The following is a 9,464-nucleotide window of genomic DNA, read 5'->3' on the forward strand; positions in this document are numbered from 1 at the left end:
ACCCATCAATGTTCCCTTTAAGCTGTGGAGTCTTGTGAGCAAAACCTCTACTTTGTGAGCTACCTGGCATTAAAATTGTGAGCAAGCAATTAGTTTGCTCTGGAGCCCTCCTTCCTGAGCTAAGACAAAAATGTGTGAGCCAGAGGCTAAAAAACTGAGCTAGCTCACACTAACTCAGCTTAGAGGGAACAGTGCTACCCATCTTGAAAGAACTTAAAGTCCATATTACTATGTCTTTCTCCATAAAATGCAAAACTAAAGGAGCAATCCATGTGTGTGTGATTAAAAATATAGTTAAAATTATAACATAATTCAATTAAAATACATAAACAACACTAGAAAGAGGGCCAGTAAATGTTATTGGGGATGAAACAATACAGAAAAGACAACCCATAGAAGGAGACAGACAAATTTCCCCAGGGAGGGAGTTCCAAAGATTGTCCATGCACACGAAAGCTTATACTCAGAATTAGACTTTGTTTAGAGGTGCCACTGGACTCAACCTGTTCTGTTGCTTCAAACCAAGACGGCTGAATCTCTCTCTCTCTCTGCAAAATCCATCCATGTGTTCCAGCAGCAGCTTAGTAGGGCTTGGCTTGCCAGCACTCCGGCTTGTGCTTCAGTCACATGATGGGAAGCGGAAAACAAAGAGAAAGCCGCCTGGGGGGGGGGAACAATAAGGAGAAAGTCTGCAACGTTTTTGCAGTTTTTCCCACCAAACACCCAACCGAGATCGGCTGGTGGAGGGCGCACCGTTTAGATCCCTTAATTCGGATCAAAGCTACCTTTAATGTTCTTTTAACTACTCCGTTGTACTCACGGTCGGGGTGTAAATAACTAAAACTCTGGTTTCTCTCCCTACCCCCACCACGCGTTCCTATCAAATGCGCGCTCCTTCCGAATCTCCATCCGCTTGAGTGCCTGCAAAAGGTGGGTTGCAGGTCGTGTGAATTCTGTTCACGGATAAATTCTCGTTTTTAACTCTCTTTTTTAATTTTTCCAAAGAAGGGGCTGTAGATCGTCGAGAAGGAACCGCGAGAGAGCCGCCGGTGCAAGCGAGTGGGGAAGAAGAGGCGCGTCGACGGAGGGATAGCCTGGACGAGAGTCGCCTCCAGATCGCTAGAGGGGTGAGAGAAACGCTTTGGGGGAGGAGGCGGCCTGGAAATAATTTGTTCAGTGATGAGTAGCTGTCTGACCTGGGAGGCTCTTCCCACTAGTTCTGGCGTCTGCCACATGGCCACTTGGTGGCCTAAGGCCTAAGTTTCCAATAAATGGACCTGATAAATGTTAGCCTGTTTTACAAGGCTGTTGCAAGGAATGTGGAAGAGGTTAGAACGTTGAAAGAGCTGAATGACTGTATTATTATTACTACAGGCAGAGCCAGTGTGGTATAGTGGTTATAGTGTTGGCTAATGCTGCAGTGGCTCTGGAGCTGCGGTGGCTCAAGTGGTTAAGACGCTGAACTGCAGGCTTTGGAAGGTCAGTAGTTCAGCAGTTCGAGACCCGGGTGCCGCATGATGGAGTGAGCTCCTGTCTCTAGTTCCAGCTCCTGCCAACCTAGCAGTCGGAAAGCAAGAAATTGCAAGTAGATAAATAGGTACCACTTTGGTGGGAAGGTAACAGCGTTCCGTCCGCCTTGGTGTTTAGTCATGCCGGCCACATGACCACGGAAACGTCTTCGGACAGCGCTGACTCTTTGGCTTTGAAACGGAGATGAGCACCGCAATCCTAGAGTCGGACTTGACTGGCTTTCGAGCAAGGGAACCTTTACCTTTAATGCCAACCTAGCAGTTCAAGTAGATAAATAGGGACCACTTCAGTGGGAAGGTAACAGTGTTCCATGCGCCTCCGTCATGCCGGCCACATGACCACGGAAACGTCTTCGGACAGCGTCTTCGGACCACGGAAATGTCTTCGGCTTTGAAACGGAGATGAGCACCGCAACCCTAGAGTCGGACTCGAAGGGAACCTTTACCTTTACCTTAATGCTCTGGAAGACCCGAGTTCAAATCTACACTTTGCTGAGTGACCTTGGGCCAGTCCCACACCCACAGCCTAACCTGCCACACAGGGGTTCTGAGAAGATAAAAGGGAGTTAGGGAGAAGGATGTAGGCCGCTTTAGGTCCCTATGGGGGAGAAAGGATGGGGTATAAATGCAGTAAGTAAACAGAAGTGTGATAGAAGAAAGTTTGAGTCCAGTGGCATCTTTAAGACCAACAACGCTTAATTCTGGGTATCAGCTTTTGTGTGCATACACATTTCTTCAAATACATTAAAAAAGACTTCCTCAGGCCTTACATGGGGGGGTTAGTTGCCAGGAAGGGCTAGTTAAGAGTCAAGATGCATAAGTAACTTGGGCGATATATAGCTGAGATTGAGTTAAAGCAGTTGGTAAGAAGAGATTGGATTTATACCTCACCCTTCACTATCCGAAGGAGTCTCAGAGGGTTTTACAATCTATTTTCCCTCCCCCTCCCCACAACAGACGCCCTGTGAGGTAGGTGGGGCTGAGAAAGCTCTTTCGAGGACTGCTCTTGAGAGAACAGCTCTGAAATAACTTGTGACTGACCCCAAGGTCACACTAGCAGCTGCATGTGAAGGAGTGGGGAATCAAACCCGGTTCTCCCGGGGCGCTCCTAATCACTACACCAGACTGACCTGTGAATAGCAGCAAATTAGCATACAAATACAAGGCTGCCCAAAACAAAATAGGGCCGTTGACTCCTGCCCATACCAGGTGTCTGAAATTGGATGAATGTGAGCCGTTGTGCAGGGCATTTGCTGAGAGAGGGGGAAGTGTTCCTGAAATAGGATTGTGCCTATAACCAGAGCCTGTTTTTTGGGGCAGAAGGGATCGAACAGTGGGGTGTTTTTCCTCATGGCCAGATGAGTGTGGACTGCAACACGGAAAAGGATTATAGCACGCCGTATCTCTCTAGCTGAAGCTCTAGCACATTCTTATCCCTCTCTGCCTTTCATCCAAAGAGCTCTGGAGAGCATACTTTATTATTTTCCATTTGGCCCTCACAGCAACCCTGGGAGGTAGGTTACGGTTGTTAAGTGCCTGCTTAGGACAGGAGGGCTACTGCTGGTGGGCCCACCCCCCTGCCCTTGCTCTCTGGACCAGTGGGAGAAGGGTTGGGAGGGGGGCAAAAATGATGTTGCATGATGTCACAGCCAGTCAAAAAAACAACAACCCCTAGTATGATGTAAACACATCCCCAAGAACTCCATGGTAAGTACTAGAACATCTAAAGCATACCGGCTTATGGCACATCCTGGGTTTTTTGCTGGATGTGACGTCATAAGATGTCATTTCCGCCCCTTGCCCTGCCCATTAAAGCTCCTGGGGATATCGGCCACCAGTCTGGAATCCTTATATTAGGCTGGAAAAGAGTGACGTGCCCATGGTCACCCAGCTTTTGGGCCGAGGGGGGGGGGGGCTAAAAGCCAGAGCTCCCACTGAACCACACTAGCTTTCTTTGGGCACGATCTGCCCAAAACACAAACAAAGAGAATGCCTCTGTAGCTCAGCAGAGGTAGCAGGAAGAGACTGTTGATGTAATTTGTGGTATCCTCATATTCCTTGCCTAAGGGAGGGAAGCCAGCACTGCTTTGGGGTCTGGATTGTGTGTCAGATGTCCTTTTGCAGAGGGGAGTCCTCAGGATTCTGCTTCTGTCCGGTCAAACCAGCTGAAGTAACTTTTGCGTGTGTGTTTGCTGAAAAACTATTTTGTAACTATTTGAGTGGCGGACCGTCACTTGAGAAACTGAGTTGCCCCAAACAGAGCTGGGGCTTTGGCGAATTGTATTTCTGTTCAGATTACAGTAATTATAGGTCGCGGTCACACACACACATAAAATAATTCACTTTCAATCCACTTTCAGTGCACTTTCCAACTGGATTTTACTATGTGTACTGGCAAAAACCAGTTGGAAAGTGGATGTGTGTGTGACCGCAGCCATATTTTAGTATATGTTTGAGATTGATTTTTTTTATTTTTATGAGAATTTTACCCAGTATGGTTTTATTGTAAATTGTTAGCCATGTTGTGGTGGCCATGTTGTGGTGGAACAGGCAGAAATGCCTGAAATGAAATAAATAAAAGGTTCAGTTTTTGACCAGCCATTGTTGTCATGCCTGATAGAACCCGACAGAATTTACCAGATATCTGTATTCAAGTGGATATGGATAAATGGGAAAACCATGTAATCTCCCAGCACTGGCTCATGCTTTTTTCTTTTTAAAAAATTCTCTCTTCCTGACATGGACGATGTCCTTCTATTGTGCACAGAAGCAAGGAAGACTTGCTGAATTCAGATCAAAGGAGCTTTGTATCGGAACGTCATGCAGCAAGACCATGCCGACATCGTCTCATTGGGTACGCATGCCTTCCTTCTCGTTTAATCAGGCTGTGGGAGGAGGGGTGTGCATGGGTGGCCATTGCTGTTGCAAGATGTGAAGGGATTTTATTTTTTGTTTAATACATTTGTATCCCGTCCCCTCCTCTGGTTTGCCTGCCATCTTATTTATCCTCATTGTATATATTGTAATATCCTGCCCCCTTCTACCAAACTTGTTCATTGGAGCGGCTTATGAAAATGGCTAAAAGTTCCAAAATTCAGGGTTGTTATAAGTTGGCTGTGACTTGACGGCACCTTCGACCACCGGGAACAGCAATTGTGTTGAATGTAATTTTTAAACAAGTTTAAAAGAGCAGTTTGAATGAAAAAGAAACCCTAGGAGTTGACCCACTGTACCGTAAAAAACTTTTATCTACTAATTTCTGCAGATTGTGTTGCTTTAAAAAAAATGGGGTGGTGTATTGGTTAAAGGAGCAGTCTAGGGGCAGGGATACTTAGATTTGGATTCCCACTCGGATATGAAGATTTCTGGGTGATGTTGAGCCAGTCACTCGCTTTCAGACTAGCTACCCTTACAGGTTAAACCAAGGAGGGAAGAACCATCTATGGTACCCAGAACTCCTTGGAGGAAAGGCAGAATACAAATGTTAAGAGATGGGGACACATGAGAGGGCTGGTTGTTCTTGCAGTTGGTACCCCCTCCACCCATATATCTATGCATTGAATGGTGTAGTGGAACACACCCTTTTGCCACACTTGGGAAGGATCCATATAGTAGACAGTCTACTATTTATCCATTTTCCTTTGTGGGCAAGAAAACCCAGGAAGGAAATTATTACAATAGCACAATATGCTGCGATGTATGCCTAGCTGGGATTATAGAATCAGAATGTTAGAGTTGGAAGGGACCTTGCAGGTCATCTAGTCCAACCCCCTGCACTCTGCAGGAGCATAGCCGAAAGATAGCCCTACAACATACCTGAAAGATGGTCGTCCAGCGGAGGAGCATCCACCACCTCCCGAGTGATTACAGTGATTAAAGTTTGGTATAGAGTAAGGAAAACAACAGAGGGCATGGTGTTGCCTGGTTTTGTCAGGTCTTGGAAGCTAAGCAGGGATGGTAGTTGGATGGGAGACCACCAAGGAAGGCTCTGCAGTGGGAGGCAATGGCAAACCACCTCTGCTTCTCACCTGCCTTGAAAGCCCCTTGCTGGAGTCACCATTATCTGTTTGCGACTTGACAGCACTTCTAGAGGTATGTAACAGAAACAACCCCTGGTATACGTGGTTTATAATATTCATATCTCGCTGTCCAAAGAACTTGATTTAGATAAGGGTTATACTATTTTATCCTGACAGCGACCCTACAAAGTAGGTTGGTCTGACAGAGATGGTGACTGGCTCACGCTCCCTCAGCCAGTGGAGGTTTGATTCGGCCCATCACTCTAACCGCTACACCGGTGGTTTTCAGGTTCTTTTATCCTGAGGTAAATGTTTGTAACATCAGTTTCACAGAGGAACCCCTCCATAATCTACCACATAACATCTCTGTGTTGCAGAGGATCCTGGGAAGTAAGTGTTCTAGGGTTCAGTGTTGAGTCCATAGGGGCGATCCTAACTTTTTGGATGGCATTCTTTCTGAAATGAAGGTGCATCATAAAAAAAACATCCTATGGGTGCCCACAGTTGAGGGAAGATCATTTGCTGTGGTGAAGCAAATGTGTAAGGCAGCTTGTCCAACATCCATGGTCTTCTCACTGAGAACCTGCTGTTAAGCTTCTGAGGAAGCCTAGCATTACCTAGAACACAGTTTGAAAATCATATCACTAGCAGTGTTCCCTCTAAGCTGAGTTAATGTGAGCTAGCTCACAGTTTTTTAGCCTCTGGCTCACACATTTTTGTCTTAGCTCAGGAAGGATGGCTCTAGAGCAACTAATTAATGCAGCAGCCAAATTGCTCGCTCACAACTTTAATGCCAGTAGCTCACAAAATAGAATTTTTGCTCACAAGACTCCACAGCTTAGAGGGAACATTGATCACTAGACCACGTTGTTTTTGAACTTAGAATCATGAGCTGGCCTCTGTGGCCCATTAAAAGAACGGAACACAGTACAGCTAAAATTAGCTTATCTGTCCCGTTTTTATTCTGTGCTTCCTACAAGCATATCAGGGTAGTGAATGTGGTGCTCCTCTCTTCCATTTTATCCTCATAGCAAACCTGTATGGTAGATTCAGCTGAGAGAGTGGCTGGCCCAGGGGTCACTTGGTGAGCTTCATGGCGGAATGGGAATTTGAACTCCAGTCTCGAGTCTGATGCTCTGTAACCCAGGGGTCCCCAACCTTTCTGAGCCTGTGGGCACCTTTGGAACTCTGACACAGGGTGGTGGGCACAACCACAAAATAGCTGCTATTGGAGGTTTTAAAAAAAAATACAGTGAGAAAGAGGAATGTGAGGAAGAGAATGAAACCAATACCGTGGTAGCAGCTGCTGCCAAAATCATTATTTTAATCTGCAGTCAATCAGACCTCCAGTGGCCAATCAGGAGTTGCGCTAGGCAAGAGTCCCATCTGGACCCACCCACTTTCTGAAAGCACTTGGCGGGCACCAAGTATGGTGTTAGCAGGCACTGTGGTGCCCATGGTCACCACATGGTGCCAGTTGGGTGTAGTGGTTAAGCGCACAGAGTCTAATCTGGGAGAACCGGGTTTGATTCCCCACTCCTCCACTTGCAGCTGCTGGATGACCTTGGGCAAGCCATGGTTCTGTCAGAGCTGCTCTCTCAAGGACAGTTCTGGAAAGCGCTCTCTCAGCCCCACCTACCTCACAGGGTGTCTGTTGTGGGGAGGGGAAGGAGTTTGTAAGCCCCTCTGAGACTCCAAGTGAAGGGTGGGGTATAAATCCAATCTCCTCCTCCTTGTTCTTCACCAGCACATTGGGGACCCCTGCTCTAACCGTTATATCACACCAGCTCTCCTACTCAAAAGTAATAAAATGTAGACCATCATTAAATATTATTTAGCCACCTTGGTGGCTCTTGTGAGGGCAGAAAGGTAGGGTAGAAACTTTGTAAAGTAAACAAATCAATGAATGTCCTTGCTGGGGGGGGGGCTGATGCTTACTTTGGCCCCCGTGGCTGTGTAAGGATTGATGTTGCCGTTCCCTGTTTCAGAAGACGACGAGTGTGAAATAATCTACCCTGGAGAAAAACCACATTTCTACTCGATCTACGGCAAAAGCTTCGGCGACAAATCCAGCCTCATTAGCCGCGAGAGGCAAAACGTGGTGGAGAAGCGGTACAAGTGCCCCGACTGTGGGAAATGCTTCAAGAAGCGATCGGCCCTCCTCACCCATGAGAGGACCCACACGGGAGAGAAACCGTACACGTGCTCCGAGTGCGGGAACAGCTTCAGTAACAAATCCAGCTTGACGAGGCACAAGAGGAAACACACTGGAGAGAAGCCCTTTGGCTGCGTGATCTGTGGGAAGACGTTCAGCCAGAGTTCGAGCCTTATCAGACATGAAAGAAACCACACCGGACTGAAACCGTACAAATGTTCGGACTGTGGCAAGAGCTTCAAGCAGAGCTCCAGCCTCCTTGTCCACGGGAGGACCCACACGGGAGAGACGCCCTATAGCTGCTCCATCTGCGGGAAAAGCTTTTCCCAAAGTTCCAACCTGGTAAAGCACGAGAGGATCCATACTGGCGAAAAGCCCTATCGGTGTTCAGACTGTGGCAACACCTTCAGTAACAAATCCAGCCTGACGAGACATAAGAGGAACCACACCGGACTGAAACCGTATAAATGCATTCACTGTGGGAAAAGGTTCAAGCAGAGTTCCGGCCTTCTCAAACACGAGAGGGTCCACGTGCGACCGAATCTACCAAAACCCTCTGAGCCGGGCAGGAGATTTAATCAGAATTCCACCCTGGTTCCTGCCCACTCGGGAGACGCTGTGGAAGTGCTCGTTCCATGAGGAAAGCTTTACTCAGGGACCGAACCTTTTTTCCCCCACATGAAATGAAACTTGCAAGAGTGAAACTGTATGAAATGCTCAGCATTTGTGAGGAATTGCGGCCTCCCTAAATCTAGACATGCAAGCAGAATGAGGTAGTATGCAAAAATACCACAAGAGCTTTGCTGAGTCAGACCAAGAGTCCATCTAGGCCAGTATTCTGTTTCCACAGCAGCCAACTACATGCCTCGAAGGCCTATAGCAGAGGCACAGAGACCAAAGTCTTCCTCTGTTGTCACCCCCCCCCTACACACACAGCAGCTGATATTTGGAGGTACACTGCCTCTGAACACGGTGGTACCATTGAGCTTTTAGGGGATCTGACTTCCGTTAATGTACCCAATCCCCATTTAAATAAATTTAAGCTAGAGACCATCAGTACATATTTTGACAGGGGGTTCCACAAGTTAAGGATGTGAAAAAACATTGTCTTTTTCCTAAATATATTGGGTGATCCCAAATTTTAGTATGAGGGGGGGGGGATTTCTGCCACTTATGTCTGCACCAGACATAATTTTATAAACCTATCTTGTTCCCCACTTAGCATTTACTTTTTTGTGGGGGGAGGGGGGGTAACTGATGTGGAAAAATGGCTCCTGTTGGAAGGGGGGTATCTTGTTTTTGAAAAGTCCTGTACATTGGCACCTCCCCATGAACAGAAAACCCAGCTGAGCAGGCAAAGAGCTGAGCTAGACGTTGGTCTTCTACCAAGCCAACCTGTCGATCCATCCAAGCCTGTTTTGTCTATTCTGAGTAGCCGTAGTTCTCCATGGTCTCAGGCAACAGAAGTCTATGGATGACACTTTTAGCTGGAGATTGAACTGGGGACCACCTGCGTGCAAAAGGGATGCTCTACCACTGTCTCTACCGACATGAGTATATACAGGTGCCTTAATACCACATCAGATGACTGGTTCATCTACCTCTGTTATCATCTGCTGTTGAACAGTGGTGACGTTTCAGGGACTCGGGCAGAGAAAGACCTTTCCTAACAGCCACTGCCAGATCATTGTAACTGGAAATACCTGGGCTTGAATCTGGGAACTGTCTGCAATGCAAAGCAGAGGTTCTTTCCCAGCCAAG

General features: G+C 47.1%; 1 protein-coding gene across 2 annotated transcripts; it reads left to right on the top strand.

The window, feature by feature from the left end:
- The first annotated feature begins 672 nt into the window (after nt 1–672).
- LOC107116279 (zinc finger protein 239-like) lies at nt 673–8,753 on the top strand. Of its 2 annotated transcripts, none has more exons than XM_015418177.1 (4): nt 673–930; nt 1,006–1,127; nt 4,297–4,383; nt 7,537–8,753. In XM_015418177.1, exons 3-4 carry the CDS (start codon nt 4,350–4,352, stop codon nt 8,340–8,342), a joined length of 840 nt encoding a protein of 279 aa, XP_015273663.1. In that variant the 5' UTR covers nt 673–930; nt 1,006–1,127; nt 4,297–4,349; the 3' UTR covers nt 8,343–8,753. The 2 variants fall into 2 exon arrangements, with proteins under 2 accessions (XP_015273663.1, XP_015273664.1); XM_015418178.1 differs by having other exon boundaries at nt 7,540–8,753.
- The last annotated feature ends 711 nt before the right edge of the window (nt 8,754–9,464 follow it).

Source organism: Gekko japonicus, unplaced genomic scaffold (genome assembly GCF_001447785.1).
Source record: "Gekko japonicus isolate JY-2015 unplaced genomic scaffold, Gekko_japonicus_V1.1 scaffold1933, whole genome shotgun sequence".
Lineage (NCBI taxonomy): Eukaryota > Metazoa > Chordata > Lepidosauria > Squamata > Gekkonidae > Gekko > Gekko japonicus.

Bases quoted from the DNA above. Each gene is read 5' to 3' on its own strand.
- LOC107116279 (XM_015418177.1), top strand. From the start codon at position 4,350: ATGCAGCAAGACCATGCCGACATCGTCTCATTGG. The intron at 4,384-7,536 runs GTACGCATGCCT...TCCCTGTTTCAG, and splicing joins TGCCGACATCGTCTCATTGG to AAGACGACGAGTGTGAAATA.